The sequence below is a fragment of the Pistacia vera genome, unplaced genomic scaffold, assembly GCF_008641045.1.
Source record: "Pistacia vera cultivar Batoury unplaced genomic scaffold, PisVer_v2 Contig746, whole genome shotgun sequence".
Classification (NCBI taxonomy): domain Eukaryota; kingdom Viridiplantae; phylum Streptophyta; class Magnoliopsida; order Sapindales; family Anacardiaceae; genus Pistacia; species Pistacia vera.
In genome coordinates, this window is record NW_022196608.1 from 114,127 (window position 1) to 134,560 (window position 20,434).

Below are 20,434 nucleotides of genomic sequence, written 5' to 3' on the forward strand. Positions count from 1 at the left end.
TTATCCTAATTGTTGGTTCAGTTTATGTGTGGCGAAAAGGAGCATTGGAGTGGTCTTAGTTTTTGAATATTCAGACAATAAAAAAAAATAACATTGAGACAATCATGAATTCCATCGAGTTTTCCTTACGTGATCGAACAACCCAAAATTCAGTTATTTGAACTACATCAAATGATCTTTCAAATTGGTCGATTCCAAATCAAAGGAACCGGCCAATTTCGGTTCCGGTTCCTTTGATTTTGTGCCAGTGCTCGGACCCACCCACCCTTAGTATCGTGTTAGTTATGTTATAAACTTATATATCAAATGATTAAGTATTATAGTGATATCGCTATTGTTCCATCGGGTCCAACCGTGGGTCAAAGTAGGTTAACTGTTAAAAATGATTTTTTGGTGTAACTGATCCGACTAAGCCCCTATTTCTCAGGCTGAGCTGGACCGGGTTCTAAAACATTGGTCCCATGAATTGAGATGCATATAAAAATAAGGAATTATATATGATGCGCTCTTATGGCTTGTGGGAACTGCTTTGATCTTGACACGCTAATAGTCTTGACCTAAAATTCAATATTTGTTGGCCCATGAATGCCCCATTTCCTCGTTTGTGGCACAAAGCAAAAGAGAGACTCTCCAAAGTGGACTTTGAATTAGAGAGGGCAGTTCGTTCGCCCATCATGAATACCCATCTTTCCTGTTACATATTTCGCAAGTTTCTTCCCAGCCAATCATCAACCAAATAATCCAAAATAAATAAATAAATAAAAATTATGCCTTCCAATACCCATTAAGCATCAAAACAAATTTAAAGAAGTACTTGAAACCATGGTTGTCAAATCGTGTATCATATCGTATATCGAAAACCTAATTTTTTGAATCGCATATTGTATTGTATCGTAAGATACATATCGTGTATCGTAGGATACTAATAACCATGCTTGAAACATGTAAACATATTTATAAGCATTTCCTTGTTGTCCTTGCATTGAATGAAACATGTAAACATATTTATAAGGCCTTGTTTGGTGTGCTTACTTGCATTGAATGAAACAATAAACATAATCCTCAGATGGAACCGGGATTTCCTGGCCTAGGTGATATTAGGGGTGTTCAAAAGAACCGTTCGGAACCGGAACCGTTGGGTACCCGGGGTTTGGTTCTGGTTCCTACCCAGAACCGATCGTCAACGGGTAGGTTCTGGTTCCAAAAATCTGGAACCGACACTGTACGGTTCCGGTTCCGGTTCCTACAGTCAAGAACCGGAACCGGAACCGAGAACCGGGACTGAAATAAATATTATTAAAGAGTGGGGGGGTTTTTGTAATTTACCTGCCACATATAAAAACTTCAGATTAGGGCAAAAAATTTCATTTTCTTTCTTCCCTTCTCACGTCTTCCTCTGCTCTTGCTCTCTGTCCACTCACTTCAGATCAAGGCAAAAACTTCAGCCTTTTTTTCTTTTAATTTGTTTGGTGAAGCGTGATCCTTGGAATCTAGAAGAAGACACTAAAGCACTCTAATTTCTTAAGGTAATTTCCATTTCTTTCTTTTAATTTTATTTCTGAATTTTATTTAACCATAAATGAACACTATCTCCTTATACTCTCTAATGTGTATACTGATTAATTATTGTGTAAAAAGTGGTTATCAAGTTAGCTCTAGGTTTATTTGTGATGGATTTGATTTTATATATCTGTGCTGGTGCTGGGTATTGTGATCTTTGAGTATTGTGTGCAAAGCCCGGACAGGACTTTTATTTTAAGAAATGTGTATGCGTGTTTGAATTTATTTTAAGCCGGATGCAGCCCCACCATGTTGTGACCCGAGGAAACGAGTCTGTTGTTCGTAAAGGTGCTCTGAAAACAATTCAGATATTAACGGAACGCGACAAGGAAACAAGAAGGTGACAAAAGTTTCAGGTCTGGAATCGTTCTTGCTGGATGCTGAAGCATTAGCATCAGAGCTGCAAAAAAAGTTTGCTTGCAGTAAATCAGTGGCAGAATTACCTGGTATATTCTTTCTTTCTATCCCCTCTATTCTCTGCATTGCTGATGTATATTCTATTTGCATTCTTTTATTCTTTTCCCATTTCTCATTCCACAATATTATGCGTAATTTCTAGTATTTCATATTGAGCTATGGGCTGGATCTGTATGCATTTAATTTTCTTTGATGATTGATTCCTTTAAAAGAAAGGCCAAGTGGTGTAAGCCAATATTCAAGAGAGTATACATGTCTTTTAAATTCTCCCGTCCAGTATACTGAAATAGAAAAGTATAAAATTGAAAGTGGAGTCAGTAGAGTTTTAAACATATAATGGGGAGAAGTCTAGTATTTATGGAGCTTGGCCAAGTATTGGGCTTCTCTCAGGGCTTCCATTTCCTGGGAATTAAAGATGTGCACTTTTTTCTTTATTCATCTCACAATTGGGAGATGGCAATGATTCTGTATTGGGGTTCTTTGCTTGTTGCTGTCTTTTAGGAATTTTTTGGAATGTCTTAATCAATTGGGTCTAGATTTTGATTGTTTTTATAGAACACAAGAGAAACAGCCCATGGCATAAGGAAGTTGCCTTTGGTCACTATGTTTATTAAACATTATATGTATGTTAAATTCTTTTGAAGTTGAACTTGGCAAATTTTTTGCAGGAACAATGTCATTGTGATAAGCCTCCTACAACCAAATTATACAAAAAGAAGAAAAAGGGCAGCCTGGGAAATTCACTGGACAGGGGCAGCAAAGGAAATGCAGTTTCCTTAAGAGAACATTTTGTGAGCTGAGGAGGATGAAATCTGTTTTGTAATTTCATCGTTTTAGTTTTGGAGTTTATAATTTTGAATTTGTGATTTTCAACGGAGTATTGTATTATTTTAATTTTGGAGTTTGAAATTTGAAATTTATAATTTTAATTTTGTTAATAACAAGTGCCAAGTGGGGGGTATTTGTAAGTTTTTAAGAGTTTTTTTTGTTATTTTAAACACTTGGGGGACAGAAAATAAATTTTACAGGGTACCCAGAACCAGAACCGGAACCGTTGTTACAGGTTCTGGTTCTGGGTATCTAGGAACCGGAACCGTCGGTTCCGGTTCTGGTTCCAAAATTCAAGGAACCGTCGGTTCCGGTTCCGGTTCCGGTTCCTTCCAAAAGTGCAGGGTACCCGGAACCGAACACCCCTAGGTGATATGGTTACTCCCATCCTCGGCCTAGCTAGCCTTGATATTATTTTATATTCTATTGTTTAGGTTTTTCTTATCATGCTTTAATTTTTTTTTTCAAGAAAAAAAAAATATATTATTTTTTATTACGCTACTTGGTATGAAAATATAGTAAAATGAAATTGTTTCTTTAACAATTTTAAAATATAACAATATTATTATTAGATTAATTGAGCTTCAATATTATGATTTACTACTTCTTACGTTTATATAGTTAGTCTCGTAATTGTGATATTTACTTTCCATGTAGTGATGGCAATAAACCGGGCCGAGACCAGGTACCCCTTGGCCTAGGCCTAAGCCCGACCTCATGACAAAGGCCCAAGCCCAGTCTGGGCCTAGGCCCGACACAGGTATGACAGGTAAAGCGCAAGTCCGACCCGACGGGCTTTTTGTAACTTTAGGCCTAGCTGAAGTCCGCTCATTTTTATAATGTGAATTTTTACATATTAATAAATTTTAATTTTTTTTATATTTTTAATTCTAGAAACAATTTTTAAATATTAATTTATTTTTTAATACTCACCAAATATATAAATAATTTTCCATAAAATGCATGCATGCATCCATCCATGTAGTGATGCCAATGGGCCAGGCCGGGACCGGGTACTCCTTGGCACAGGCCCAAGCCTAGCCTCATGAAAAAGGCCCAAGCCTGTCACGGGTATGACAAGTAAAGCCCGGACCGGGCTTTTTGCAACCTCAGGCCCGGCCCAACCTACCCATTTTTATAATGTGAATTTTTAAATATTAATAAATTTTAATTTTTTTTTATATTTTTAATTCTAGAAACAATTTTTAAATATTAATTTATTTTTAAATACTCACTGAATATATAAATAACTTTCCACAAAGTGCATCCATCTATCCATATAGGGTTTGGGAAAAATGAGTGTATATATATATATATATGATAATCTTGTAATTAAATATATAGTATAAGGGTAATTTAGTATAATTAATACTGAAATTGTTGGGCCGGGCTAGGCCTGAAGACATACCCAGGCTCGGCCCGTACCCGAGGTCGGGCCTTAAAATCAGGCCCAGACTCAAGCCCAAGCCCGCTAGCATCGGGTAAAGCCTGACCTTTTCGAGTCGGGTACTCAGAAATATCGGGCCCATTGCCATCTCTACATGCATGTAGGGTTTGGGAAAAATAAGTATATATATGTAGGATAATCTTGTAATTAAATATATAGTATAAGGGTAATTTAATATAATTAATACTAAAATTATCGGGCCGGGCTTGAAAACATACCCAAGCTCGGCCTATACCCGAGGTCGGGCATTAAATCAGGCTTAAGCCCAAGCTCACGAACATTGGGTAAAACCCAACCTTTTCGGGCTGGGCCAGGTCGGGTACCTGGAAATATCGGGTTTATTGCCATCTCTATTTCCATGGTTAGAGAATATAATGTACAAAAATATTTATCATATAAGTTAGTTGAAATTGTAACCCAAAAAATAATTTTTATTGTAATTGAGAATTATATATGTATCAAATTAATATTAAAGGGGAGGAAAAGCATGATTTTATTCATATTAAATGTGAAATATATATATACACGAGTCGGGGATGGGGCAGGCCAGGGACACGACCACCTTTGTCTCCAGCTCGTCCCCGAGACCGGGAAATGTCATTGGGCCTAGGTTCGTCCTAGCTCCCAACTATCTCGGAGAATCCCCTACCTCGTTTGGGCAAGGGCAGGGTGGGTCTACGACGAAGCAGGGCAAATGCCTGTCCCTAGTAAACGGTACCATAATCACATTTGTTTGGGTGTTTTTTCTAGACTTTTCCTAACAATGTTCTATATTGTTGCACTGGTTTCTGGACTTTTCCTTACGCCGTTTCTTCGAGGTTGTTGTAATCTGTTATTTTCCTTTCAAGTCTCTATTATTGTAAGAAATATTATATAGTCACTCGCATAATAATGTTGGCGAAAAGGTCTCCAATTTTATGTTAGTTTTGAAGAAAGTGAAAGTTATATACATACATATGAGCTCCACGTGTAGTGGGCCGGTATTTTTGTCATCTAATGTTTATGCATGTCATTGATTCTTGACTATCGCTACACGCAACTTACATATCAGACCGAAACATAGTACAGTATTATTTTAATTAATTTTCCAAATACAATTACATAAGACACAGTAATGTAAAGAATTTATAACCAACCAAATTTTCAGGTTAATCTTTTATGATATCAAATAGAATAAAATTTTGAGTATTACAATGGTATCGTGTAGGGGTGGGCACAATTTTAAGGTAGAACTAGAACCTACTGGTACCTGGGTGTCGATTTCGATTCCTGCCCGGCATCGATCGTAACAGGGTAGGTTTCGGTTTCAAAAAATTAGAATTGATACTGTACGATTCCGGTTCAGATTCCAAATCAAATGAACCAAAATCGGAACCAGGACTAAATTGATATAATATTAAAGAATAGGGTTTTTTTTTTTTTGATATTTTGCATATCATATAAATATATAAGAAAATTTTGGTTTTTTTTTATCTTATTATCAAAAGTCTTATTAATTTTCATTAAAAGATCAATTTTTCAAAATATTCTTATTAATATTTAAGTTTTACTTATTACTTGATTAAGAAATTAATATACATTAAAACATTTACGTTAAATAATAGCTTTTAAAAGTTTATTATCGATGAAAACAAACAATTAAATACTTATAATCAATCATTAAACATCAAGTAAATATAAACAAATATATTATTTAATGTTTTGCACTTAATTGTTAGAGGTGTAATTATAATTTTATAAGAGTTTATTTGTCATTTTTAAAAAAATAGGGGGGTAATTGATATTTTCTAAGGTACCCGAAACCGGAACGTTCCAAATCAAAAGAACCGGCTGGTTTCGGTTCCGGTTCTTTTGATTTTGGGTGGATACCCGGACCCATCCACCCCTAGTATCGTGTGAATTATGTTATAAACTTATATATCAGATAATTAAGTATTATAATGGTATCGCTATTGTTCCATCGGTTTAATTGTGGGTCAAAGTAGGTTAACTGCTAAAATCGATTTTTTGGTGTAACTGATCCGGCTAAGCCCCGACTTCCCAGGCCAAGCCAGGCTGGGTTTTAAATCATTGGTCCCATGAATTGAGATACATATAAAAATAAGGAAATTCTATATGATGCGCTCTTATGGCTTGTAGGAAGTGCTTTGATCTTGACACGCTAATTGTCTTGACCCAGAATTCAATATTTGTTGGCCCATTTCCTCGTTTGTGGCACAAAAGCAAAAGAGAGACTCTTCAAAGTGGACTTTGAATTAGAGAGGACAGTTCGTTCGCCCATCATCAGTACTTCATCTTTCCTGTTACCTATTTAGCAAGTTTCTTACCAGCCTATCATCAACTAAATAATTCAAAATAAATAAATAAATAAAAATAATGCCTTCCAATACCCATTCACCATTTGTCAAATCGTGTATTATATCGTATATCAAAAACCTAATTTTTTTAATCGCGTATCGCATAAATAAAATAATAAAAAATTCTAAAAATGAATATCATCCTGAAGATTAATTAACGAATTTTGTCATATTATTGACTTTAAATTATGGTTTTACATAATAAAAATTAATCACAAAATTAAGAATCTATATTATTTTTCCTCTCAATTATTCATATCATTTCCAAGATCAATGTCAATATCTATGTTATTATTATCATGTAAAATAGGCAACACATCTTCCTCTTCACTTTCTCCCTGCAAAATGGGTAAGTTTGGGTGTGTTTTAGTGAATTGGGTTAGGTGACCCGGATATGACCTGAATTTTTTTTTTTTGGGCCTTTGGCCCAAATTAATAAAGTCGTATCGATATTTTTAAGGATACAAACTAATAGATATCGTATCGTAGGATACATATCAACGTATCGAAAGGTTTATGATACACTCTTTGATACGTATCGTTGGTAACTCGTATCGAATCGTATCATAGGATACGTATCGTGTATCATAAGATACTAATAACCATGGTTGAAACATGTAAACATATTTATAAGCCTTTGTTTGGTGTCCTTGCATTGAATGAAACATGTAAACATATTTATAAGGCCTTGTTTGGTGTCCTTGCATTGAATGAAACATGTAAGCATATTTATAAGGCCTTGTTTGGTGTCCTTACTTGCATTGAATGAAACGTGTAAACATATTTATAAGGCCTTGTTTGATGTCCTAACTTTTTTTTATTTTTTATGACCGGGGTGTCTGGATCAGCTTGCGCATATCTCGACTAATCCCTGTGATCCACTGAATACCCTACAAACCCAATATTCTAAGATAAGTCACAAATGTGATAGGTGACCCTAAGATTCGAACTCAAGAAATCAATGAAGAGAGAATCTTCTTAACTGTCAGACCAATCCCTTAGAATATTATTCATATCATTTCCAAGATTACTGTCAATGTCTATGTTATTATTATCATGTAAAATGGGCAACACATCTTCTTCTTCACTTTCTCCCTGCAAAATAGGTAAATTTGGGTGGGTTTTAGTGAATTAGGTTGGGTGACCCAGATCTGACCTGAAATTTTTTTTGGGCCTTTGGCCAAAATTAATAAAATCGTATCAATATTTTTAAGGATACGAACTAATACTTATCATATCGTAGGATACATATCAACGTATCAAAAGGTTTATGATACACTCTTTAATACGTATCGTTGGCGATTTGTATCAAATCGTATCGTAGGATATGTATCGTGTATCGTAGGATACTAATAACCATGGTTGAAACATGTAAACGTATTTATAAGCCTTTGTTTGGTGTCCTTGCATTGAATGAAACATATAAACATATTTATAAGGTCTTGTTTGGTGTCCTTGCATTGAATGAAACATGTAAACATATTTATAAGGCCTTGTTTGGTGTCCTTACTTGCATTGAATGAAACATGTAAACATATTTATAAGGCCTCGTTTGATGTCTTAACTTCTTTTTTGTTATGACTAGGGTGTCCGGATCAGCTTGCGCTTATCTCGACTAATTTCCGTGATCCATTGAATATCATACAAATCCAATGTTTCAAGATAAGTAAAAAATGTGGTAGGTAACCCTAAGATTCGAACTCAAGAAATCAATAAAGAGAGAAAATCTTCTTGATTATCAGACCAATCTCTTAGAGTTTGCTGTCTTAACTTGCCTTACATATCGTTAACTTTAATGGACATTTTAGAATGAGAAATGCTAGCCTTACAAAGATACATACAAAGAGGGGTATACAAAGACAAATCCTACCCTTAATCTTCATGATTGTCTTTCTCTCTCTCTCTTTTTCCCTTCTTTCAAGGGTTGGATTTATCTTTGTATGCCCGTCTTTGTATGCATCTTTGTAAGTATAGCATTCCTCTTTTAGAATTCGTGAAAAATTATTTGAAAGAGAGAAATTCCAACTCTAGAGATGGGCGCATCTAGCTAGATGGGCACCACAACTTTGACAATACCATATCTCAAAAGCAATACCATATAACTCTCTTTTGCTGTAAAAAAAAAAAAAAAAGAAAAAAGAAAAAAGAAAAAAGAAAATTAAATTTACCAATAACCATTCTTGCTTTTCGTTTGTCTCATCAATTTGCTTATCATGATAACCTGTGTTGCAGATGATGAGATGAGCAAACTTGGCCATCTATATTTTCGCCTTTGCCTCTCCTTTTCACAAAACTATCTCTTTCCTGGTTTCCATCATGGTTACCCCTTGGGGAATTGGGGTAATGATTTTACAAACCAATCTAAGGAATGGAATATACTACTTGATCCTACAGTGCATGTGCACTGTTGATGAATCATTCAGCCTTTCATGCATTGTACAATTCACACAAACTTTAAATTCCACAGTTTAACACTATCTATCTCCTTTTTCTTCCATGATGCTTCTTCCATCTTTTTAAACACACATCAACATGCACATATCTCTTTAACAAAAGCAATCTCATCTTTACTGGTTTTCTTTATCATATCTCTCTCTCACTCACACACACACCCACACAAAAACAAATCCATTCTGGATATATAAAAATTTGCTTTTTAGCATTGACCAACTAACAAAGGACTACATGGTGGTTACCATTTCTTTTTTTTTTTCTTTAATTCATGGGGCCGAATAAATGAAAGATTTGATCCTTCCTCTTCTTCTGCTTTTTGCATTTTGCATAGAACGAAAATGAGAGAGGCCCCAAGTGTTTGCCCATAATACAATTGTGAAATCATATGGGGCTAAGCTAACGAGAGGGTTTATCCTTGTTAGTATAAACAAAAGAAAAGAAACAAGAAAAGTGAGAAAGGAAGAGGGTGAGAGGTGGGAGAAGAAAATACATGATAAATATGAGGTGGATATTAAAAAGCATATTAAATGAGGTAATAAATCTAACTATTTTCAATAGAATATTGATGACCATGAATGAATGCTTTAAGCAAAAATAAAGGGTCACCTTTTGTAATGGCGAGACCTTTCTTTTTATCTCTTTATACTAGTACAGATCACATGCTTGGCCGGGGTGACGCCACTTAATACTATTTCACCAACAACTAAAGGCAAATGAAAATCTTCACCGCAAGTTGTTTTTTGCTCAAAGATTACCAGGAATGGATGTCTATCTAATCAACTTCAACTTCAACTTATATTTGAATTATCCGGCTAATCTAACCAATCATCTAACAATCTACTTGTTTGTACTGAAATTAAAAGGATGGAAACCCCTTTATATGCCGAATCTTAGTTGATGCCCGATGGATCCAATTACGTAAAAGATCAACTTGATTAAGTAATTAATTTCATAGTTATGAATAGGATCAAGATTTGGGTTAGGCAGTATGAATGCTGAAGCCACTGAAAATATCGAGGAAAGGCGAAGAAAATATCGAGCATTCAAGATGATCCTAAAAGAAGAGAAAGAAGGATATGAAGGGTCATGAGAATGAAAATCCCTATTCATACAAGTGCCATTACTGTAATAAGTTTGGTTAATCAATTAAGTACTTAAAAACTTAACAAGTTTCAGTACATGAATAATGTTGATATACACCAATTTGCCCCAACGAGAAATATGTAAGATTCAAGATGATTTATGTGGGAGTTTGTATAATACTCAAAGATTATATACTGGACTGCATAAGAAAAACAATTTTTAAAGTGGTTTAGATGCTCAATGTAAATCTTACGTCCACTGTTTTTGTATTGTTTTCTTTGTTTTGCTGCACACCGTGTGGCTTACAAAGTGAATAATTTCAGACCCTTAATTTGAGTAAAAAGTATGCTTATATCCTGTTACAGTAATAAACTTGTAATTAAAATTAACCTAAAAAGACTGTCATGTGACGTGAATCTGTGCCTCAGGGTTTTACTGCACAAGAATTAAGGATATTATAAGTTATGGATGATAAATTTTCATTAGCCACTTGGATTAAAGATTAAGAACTGCTCATGAATAGTTAATCCATGACTTGTCATATTAGGTAACGTTACTTATAAGATAACAAATCTCAATTTGGCATATTGCTATTATGATGAGGAAAGTAAATGATCATTCCTTTTGTTTTTTGAAACCATTAATTTATCTGTCCATGTTGTAATTCATCATGAATATCTCCAAGATTTTGATATTTTGCAACGCCAAATACAAAATCTTAGAACTCTCCAGTCTCCACCAAGTTAATAGACAGTTTGTTGCATATCATAATCATACGTGTTAATTACCAGCTCAAAAGGGTTTTTGATTGTTACATTATTGACTTCACAAGTACAAAAAAGTAGACTGTATCCAAAGGTCTACCATTTCATACACAGACAATGACTCGAACCCAGATTAGAATGGACTCTTTTTTTCTACTACTGGACAAACATCAAACTACTGTTATGAGAGACGTGTTGGTATAAATAAAACCACAAGTTGAAATCAAAATAAATATCAGGAGTAATACAAACCTTACAAAGAGGCATACAAAGAGTCATAAAAAAAAACAATTTTTACCCTTAAAAGAAGGAAAAGAGAGAGAGAGAGACAATCATGAATTTTAAAGATAGGGATTGTCTCTTTGTATAGCTGTTTGTATGTCTCTTTGTAAGGTTAGTGTTACTCAAATATCGAAGGCAATGAAAATGATTGGGCATGTCCTGTTTTATATTCTTCGTATGCTTAACATAAACAAACAAGAAAAAAATTAGGTTTCTAAGATGTCGGTTTTTTTGAAGGTTTCTCTGCACATTCTTTCTCTTGTTTAATGATACTATTTACTTATAAGAATAATAAAATAAAATAAATGAAAATGATTGGTGACAAAACCAAATCAAAATTCTTTTCTTAACGTTAATAAATATCCTGATGGCTGGAGTAATTCTAATGTATTTGCATGTGAAGAAATACAGATTCAATATAATTGACCAAGTAATATGAAACGAACATTGTAATTTGCATCGTCACCCAGGAAAAGAAAAGAAGCAGCCATTAATTTAATTGTCATTAACTAAAGATAAGGACATGACTAGCTTAATTACGTCGACAAACAATTCCATTCCTTATCCCTTTGCCGAACCTCACTTTTCAATGGGGCTTCTAGTTTGGCCAAATCACGTAAGTTATATATATCTTTGAATCTTCCCACCAAGAACCCTATGTCACACTCTTTGTTTGTCTCCTGATCAGAAAGGCGTTTTTATAACTTTATTTCAACACCACAAAGTCAATGACTCCTTGTCAGCTAAGCTTTTACTTTTCTGATGGCCAGTAATTGTAATAGTTTAATAATCTCTACAGTTTACAGGATGATGAATAAACTTCAAATTTTTTGAAGTGGTCAAATTCTATGTTCAAAATTTGGTAGACTAACTGATATTTATATCAGTTAATGAAATAGCACGATGCAAAAAAGATGTGTAATTGTCTAATCTCTACAGGATGATGACTTTGTTTAACTTTCAATGAGCTTACGTTTTTTAAGTTGGTCAAACTATATCTTCAAAAGAAAACTGCAAACCAATCTTGAATTCTCAGATCAGAGTTCAATGAATGACCATTTCCAGGTTAGAGAAAGTTCAACTCATCCTAAGTTTTAGGACATTTTGAGACAAACCCACATACATAAGCACTATTTTTTGATAGTTTTTAGTAATTAATTATGAATTAGATCCTTGATTAACTAAAAGCTGTCACGTAATTAAAAGATAATCCCATAGATGATCAGATGGTAACCATGTTAAGTCTAGATGCTTTCTATTGCAGAAAAGCAAAATAGTCCGCTGCCTAAAAAGTGTTAGAATCTATTGATATATTTATTGAGATAAAAGTAGAATCACTTATCATTGTAGTTAGCTAATTAATGTTCATTATTTCACCACCGATCGAAACCCAAATCTAGAGGGATACTATACTATTGCTTCCTTGTAATATTTAACCAAGTAGTGGGATTTCCCTTTGCTTTTGTCTGAAGCAAGTGGTCGGGTCAATTTGGCCATAAGAAATTCTAATGTCGGCTTGTGTTGGAAAGAGATAAGTCGTACCGAGAAAGCTAAGCCGTTTAATTTTAGCACAAGAAGTTAACAAAACCAAGTCATTTTAAAACCTGTTAAGAGGTATAAGACAGACACCAAAGGCAACATCGACAAGGCAAACTAAAACATCCCCACAAACATAAGAATTTTCAACCAAGCAAAGAAAAGAATTCATAGCCTCTTCCTGTTCTTCATTATTTCTCTCTGTCTCTCTCTCTCTCTCTATATATATCTATTGTCTCTTCCGTACTCAAACTTTGAATAATAAGGCATCTGCTTCATCTCCATGGCAACTTTTTCAAGGATTGTTTCCATAACTCATGTTTTTCTTCTATTTTCTTTCACTTTCTCAGGTACCCTCTTGGTTTTTTACCTTAAAATTTTGTGTTTAATTATCTTTTATTTTGCATTTTCTGATTAAGTTTTAACTATGGTTTTCTACTAGGAGTCAACTCTTTTGGAATCAATTATGGGCAAGTTGCCGACAATTTGCCTTCACCGGACAAGGTGCTCGATCTCTTGAGCGCGGTTAAGCTCACAAAAGCAAGAATTTATGACACGAATCCTCAAGTGTTAACAGCATTTGCCAACTCCAACGTTGAGCTTATTGTCACAATCGAAAACGAAATGTTGGCGGTTGTGACGAATCCTCAACAAGCGCTTCAATGGGTCAGCACCCACATCAAGCCATACGTTCCCGCCACAAAGATCACCGGAATCGCTGTGGGAAATGAGCTCTTCACTGACGGTGACTCATCGCTTCTACAATACCTAGTTCCAGCCATTGTGAGCATCCATGGTGCCCTAGTTCAATTAGGCCTCGATAAGTACATGCATGTTTCAACTCCAAGTTCTTTAGCAGTTCTTGAACAATCATTCCCTCCTTCAGCCGGTAGTTTCAAAAGCGAAGTCGCCGGCGTCATGTCACAGCTTTTACAGTTCTTGTCTAGTACCAAGGCGCCATTTTGGATTAATGCATATCCATATTTTGCATACAAAGGTGACCCCAATAGAATTTCCTTGGACTATGTGCTTTTTAATCCTAATGCAGGCATGGTTGATCCTTCCACAAAGCTACACTATGACAACATGCTTTACGCACAAGTAGACGCCGTCGTCTTTGCAATGGCTAGATTGGGTTACAATGGGATTGAAGTAAGGGTTTCAGAGACGGGGTGGCCATCAAAAGGTGACGCGGATGAAGTTGGTGCATCTGTTCAAAATGCGGCAGTTTATAACAGGAATTTGTTGAGAAGGCAATTGGCGAATGAAGGGACACCATTGAGGCCCAATATGAGGCTTGAAGTTTACTTGTTTGCTTTGTTCAATGAAGACAGGAAGCCTGGACCGACTTCAGAAAGAAATTATGGTCTCTATCAGCCTGATGGAACCATGGCTTATAATGTGGGGATCTCTGCCCTTTCAAGTTCTTCATCATCAACTTCCTCTGCCACCGTCTCTCTCACTTCTTCTGCATCCAAGGTAAAACCATAGGTTCTAAATTCTTTCTTTCTTTTTTTTTTTTTTTTCCTGCTACATCAAATTCTTTTAGTGTAATTCAATTACAAAAGATATAGGAAAGTGTGTATTATAGACAAAAGGAAAAAAAAGTGTATAGAAATGCAAAGAGCAAATTTGTACATATATCTACATATACAGTAATAGAAGTTTTTATTGTTGTAATTAATATGTTTAATAAGAAATTTAGCTTTGATGATCTAATTCTTTTCCTTTATCCTTGTTTTCTTTTCCTCTTTAAATGGAAATTTACTATGGAACAGGCAGCAAACAGGGAAAATCAAAGCTTGATGAACTGGATGTTTGTGTTTTTGCTGAGTTTCCAAGCTTTTATGCGAAGACCATATTAAGGAAATGGGAATTTCATGTAAATATTACTTTTTGGTAAGAAAATTGATATGGGGTTTTACTTTTGGGTCTTTTTAATGAAAGACCAAAAGGTATCCATCCAACCCCATTTGCACAAGTTAATAACCCAAACCTCAAAGTATTGATGCATGAAAACCTTTATTCACAGGCCATAACCTCGATGATCTCAAAATCTCACCACGATTATTCACAACAAAGATTCAATCCGGCGCTCGCTGTCTCAAATCAGAAAATGCATGAGAGCTTGATCATGAGTTGACGAGAGCCATAGCTTAGTTTTTCTAATTAGATTTTATTGTTAATTTCTCTCATTTATTTCTTCTGTCATTCTAGGAAACTATATGTTTATGTAAAAAATGTATTTATTAATCTAATTAAAAAAGAGTACTACAAGGCTCACCTTATTGGTCACCAGGAAAGCCCCCTTCTTTGAACGTGGAATCCATAAACATTGTTATATATATAAAAATAGTTTTCTTAGCTTTAATTCCTTACCTTTCCTCTGTCTCTATGAAAAAAATAAAATAAAATATATACGAAGAGAGATAACGATAATATTATAAAGTGCAAAAAGGTTAGGCTTTGTTCTGGTTCTTTTTTTTCTATCCTCAACTGAATTTTGGGCGGCCTAGCTATGGCTTTATTCCCTTTCCCTGCCAAAAAACCGTCAGCAGTTGGTCATTACCAATCCTTTTTGCAAAGGAAAAGGAGCTTTTGTTTTCTTTTAATTTATCTATCTAGTCTTCAAACATGGGGAGACAATTTCACCTCATCCTTACTTAAACTTGATGGGGTTGGTCTACAATTCTCTCATCAACCAACGTGGAGCACATGCACCCCAGCCATTCTTAAGTTGAGCCTCAACCCCACCACCAAATTAAACTTAATAATAAGAAATTCAATAAAATTGCCCAATTTTATGGAATGCCATTAAGAATTTTGGTATAAAACTCCCCGAGAGAGAGGTTGGTTTGGCTGTCAAGAAGGTTTGTTCATTTTATTAACTTTTTGGGTTTAAACCACCCGTCTACCATATTTGTGACTTACTTTGAAACATTATTGGGTTTGTAGGGTGTTCAACAGACTTCAGGGATTGAACTAATAGAGAGTTACGAAAACAAAAATAATAGTAAACATACAAACCACAAACAATAAAGAGAAGAAGAAATACGTGCGATTTTACCTTGGTTTACCCAATTAACAAGCTGCGTCTAGCTAAGTCAATATTATTGCAATACTGCCTTAACTTATTTGTTTACAATTAATGTAATTTGCCTTATTGTTTGCTACCACTTATTATAAGAGAAAAATATATTTATATATCAAGTTTAAAAGACTAAAACCTAATATTACAAGGATTTCTATTCTTAAACTCAAATCCAATAAAGAATTAATAACTTAAAGAAATCATTCAACGGCTTTCCATGAAAAAGGCCCAAACTACCTACGTCATGGAAAAACCTCCGAATGCGTCTGCTTGACCTCTTATTGTTGAAGTGGTCGATAACTCCAATATAAATTAGTTAAGATACATGTAAGTTGTCTAAAATTTTGTGTAACCCCACTAAGAATTTTGGAACTCTGAATTCATCTTTATATTCGTCGTATCGATCTTTGAAGCTTCTACTGAAAACAAGACTATTCTAGTTTAAAAGGGAAGAAGAAAGGGTTGGTGTAGCCCGGCGTTTCGTCGGCTTTCTGCTAGTTGATGACATGGTTTTAGTGGGAAACATCATAGATAGGTCCCATGCACACGTAATTCACCATGTGCTTCTAACTTTAATTAAGTTTTAATTGGTTAATTGATACATTGAATGGTTTAATGATCTAATCGGCTCTTTTTGACAAATCCACATTTTTATCATGACCAAGTGTCATTAGATTGGATAATGTAGTGTCATTTCATCACTAATTATTGTTTTACCTCAAATTAAAGCAAGTGGGTCATGGCATTTCCTTTACTTAATTTGAAAGTAGAAACGAGGTTTGAAAATATGGCTACCAAAAGTTTATATTCATAGAAAATTAAATTATAAGTTCATAGTCTATGATTTATAATATAGAATGACCAAATCCCATATCTCATTTGATCGGAATCGCAATCGGCCGAGTGCTATTCCGACACTTGGACCTCCACCAAATCCAAACTTCATCTCCTCCTCCTCAAATTCAGATCCAAACTTCATACCTCGAAATAAAACAATTCAAGAATCCAACAACACACAACTCAAATCAAGCAAAGATCCAAATTGCCTCCCAATCAGTTTTCTTCACCCGTCACGGCAAGAACACCACCCCAACCCCGTTTAATTGGAAATTTGACCGGATTTCGCCATTTCCCACAACCCAATCCCTCACCACACGATTGTCGTTCTCAAGCTAAATTGACTTGATTCCGGCCACTGTTGAACCCCCCTAACCCCATCATTATCTCATCCTTGACCCCCTAACAAATTAAGAGTATATAGATGATATGGTCTATATAGATAATAGATTTAATATCAGATTGTAAATTAAGAGTTTATACTATACAATCTGAATGAGTTTATTTATTCAAATTAAAAAATGCCTTTATTGAATTAGCTAGAATAAAATAATGAATTTAACAAATTACAAGGTAAATCTTGCGGATGTGTTCTAAACTTTATTGATTCTTTTTGAGATTTTTATTTATTTATTTTTGACAACATGCTTTTATAAAACTTTAGGATGTTGACGTACGAATTAGAGTCATAAATCACCGGCTATGGCTAAGTCCAAAAGGGGGGGACGAAAAATAAATAAATAAATAAATATATCTGATCTCATCTATTATTAAATTTCCTTGGCGCACTCATGACATGACAAGAAGGAATCGATGACCCTCTTTTTAATTTTGTATATTAATATTATCTTTATTCTTCAAAAATCATTGGATTCATCATGGATGGGTTGCTGATTTTGTATTTTGTTTCTAATATCAATGAATGATTAACTTTTAATCATCACCATTGGGCCCCTAATAAAACATGGTGATAACAAAATGTTATCCCCAGTATCATGAGTTCATAGAAAATTACTTTACAAATAGGTCCATTATGAGTCATAAAACAATTTAAACTATATATAAGAAACTTAATGATATGTTTTTAGAAGTGGTGTTGAATTTATAAACTATATATATCAGCGAGAAAAATTTTATAATATGACTCACCCATGGGCAGTCGTAGTTCAGTAGTAATGATGAACAAAGGGGGTTGTGCATAATGGACATAAACGGACCTAGATAGCTCAATTAACAATAAAGAATTATGATATGATCAAAGAAACCTCATCAAATAAAGATTTTGATAGGAAAAAAAAAATTATTTATATTAAAATGTCACGATTAAACATGTACATACAGATTAAATTGGCTCAAAATTAACTACAAGAAATCAAACCTACTCAATCAAACAAATGAAAGTTATTCTATATTACTTACCCACGGCCACGGGTAGCCCAATGATAAGGGCGAACCAAGGGGGTTGTGCATGACTTTAATCTATGATCCCAAATTCGATTTCCTGTTGGGCGATAGGTTACTGTGGGATAGCTTCTTCACTTGAAGATTAGTTGAGGTACGTATAAACTACCTTTGCCTATGATGAGTCACTGTGGAATAACTTTCCTTAAGAATTAGTCGAGGTGCGTATAAACTGGCCCGGATACCTCAGTTAACAGGATAAGGGTGTTTTCAGGTGATTTAATTAACTGAAATTTTCATATAGATTGTTTTAATTATGTAATTATTTTATTAAAAACATTATGCCTTCTTCAGTTTGATCTTATTACTTTCAATATTTTATTAAAAAACGTTGGTTTAATCATATTGGCACCTCTTGGCTTAAGCATAATTGTAGAGCCAGATGACAGATCCATTGTTTTGGTTACAAGAATGGCCAAAGTGAAAATGTGAAAGGGTTCCTACTCCTAGTGTCTCTGGGTTATTTTTTTGACTGGCATCGGAATTTTATGAAGATATATTATGATAATGCTTGTGTTGAGGGACGGTAGCTTTAATGGGGCATAATTTGAGCAAGATGCTTTTGTAAAGCAGAATCCTCTTTTACTTGGAAGTTTTTCATCAGTTTTAGACCGAATTTCTTTGGAGTTTGGACCTATATGTAACCAGATATATTAAAATATAAAACCCTTTTACAAATCCAAACCTCCAAGTTTTTATTATTTATTTTTATTTTCTCGACAACTAAATCTTCATAGGTTATTCTATTATATCTGTAAATGTCATATCTTATAATGTACATATCGAATTACTTTTAGAATTTTTTATTTTTTTAACCAAGGCATTCGGACTAGTTTACGGACACATCGACTAATCTTTGGGAGAAACTAACACAACAATCCACTGTCATGACCGACCACTTAAATCGCAGATACTCAGATAAAAAATCCAATCTGAGACTATACAATTATCTACACTATCTTCAATTCGTCATGACTATCTGAACTACCAAAACTCTCATTTAACGTAATCATATTCATACACTATATATATAATCTAAATCTATGTAGTAATTATCTATCTTTATAATGTCAAAGTAAAGAATAAAATCTTTTTGATTTTGTAAAAAGGAAATGTAAGTATATAATAAGGATTAAAGATGATTTCAATGAGTTAAATAAAGCTATATGTTGGCTTCCTCAGTACATTATCATAAATTGAAATTCATTTGGTATCTCATACATCAAGATTTATATTTTATAGTTAACTTTAAAGAAATGGATATTAGTGATTTTCTTCTTTTTTTTTTTAAAATAGAAAATAAAAAATTCAAATTAACCTGATCCCCTCCCAAAGTTGATTCAAGGGGGATTCGTTTGTAGACTGTTGCTTCTCCTGTAAATATATGAATATTTTTATTCATGAATTAAATATTTATAATTTCAAATTAATATAATGAATAATTAGAAAATTCAAAAATTTTATTAATAATATTTTATATTTAAAATTTAATGAATTCCTTTTTTTTTTTTTAAATTTTAGGATATAGAAAAAAAGATATCATATAAGATAGTTCAATTTTAAAACAGGTACCCAATAAAGAAAATTTATTAGATTTTGTTGATTATTTTTAAAAATATTTGAAATTTAGGGTCTCACGGTCAAGAAGGTTTGCTCAATTCCTTGAGTTTTTGAGATTCAAATCTTAGGGTCACTTATCACAATAATATTGTGGTTTACCTGGTCCTTTAGGCTTATAGGGTGTTTAATGAACTCTAGGATAATTAGTTGAGATGTACACAAGTTGACTTGGACACCACGTTTACCAAAAAAAAAAAAGAGATGCGAGCCCACGATTAAGGCATCCCGACTTGGGCCCATCAGTCAAAACTAGTGGGCTCAACCTTTTGTTATAAAAACCCAAAAATTCAAACTAATTAGATGGTTTGGAGAGCCATAACAATTTGAAAGCTGCATGACTGAATGCAAGAATTGAGAAATGCAATTCAGGTTTTGTGAAATTGAGAATCTACAAACAAAGTTCAACCGACTATTACCATTTTTTTTTTTTTTTTAATAACTGAGATATCCAGACATAATTGTCAACTGAACCTGTCTAATCCTCAGGGCCACGGAACACCTTACAGGTAGAATGGTTGTTCATTTTAAAGTTGCTTAAACTATGACGGTGTGGAAAAACTGTGTTAGCTTATACTTTGATTCTAACCAAATAAAATAAGGCCTTTGCTACTACTAACATCCATCTTTCACCTTAACAAATGGGCTTTGCCGCCCACCGTTTTGGGCCCATAACAAATGGGCTGGCCTCTCCCTATAT

At 34.1% G+C, this 20,434-nt stretch overlaps 1 protein-coding gene across 2 annotated transcripts; it reads left to right on the forward strand.

Moving 5' to 3' along the window:
- Positions 1-12,806: 12,806 nt before the first annotated feature.
- Positions 12,807-15,023, forward strand: LOC116115579 (glucan endo-1,3-beta-glucosidase 11-like). Of its 2 annotated transcripts, XM_031401713.1 has the most exons (4): positions 12,807-13,078; positions 13,171-14,207; positions 14,507-14,627; positions 14,761-15,023. In XM_031401713.1, the coding sequence occupies exons 1-3, from the start codon at positions 13,012-13,014 to the stop codon at positions 14,591-14,593; spliced, it is 1,191 nt and encodes a 396-aa protein (XP_031257573.1). In that variant the 5' UTR covers positions 12,807-13,011; the 3' UTR covers positions 14,594-14,627; positions 14,761-15,023. The 2 variants fall into 2 exon arrangements, with proteins under 2 accessions (XP_031257573.1, XP_031257572.1); XM_031401712.1 differs by having other exon boundaries at positions 14,507-15,023.
- Positions 15,024-20,434: the final 5,411 nt, after the last annotated feature.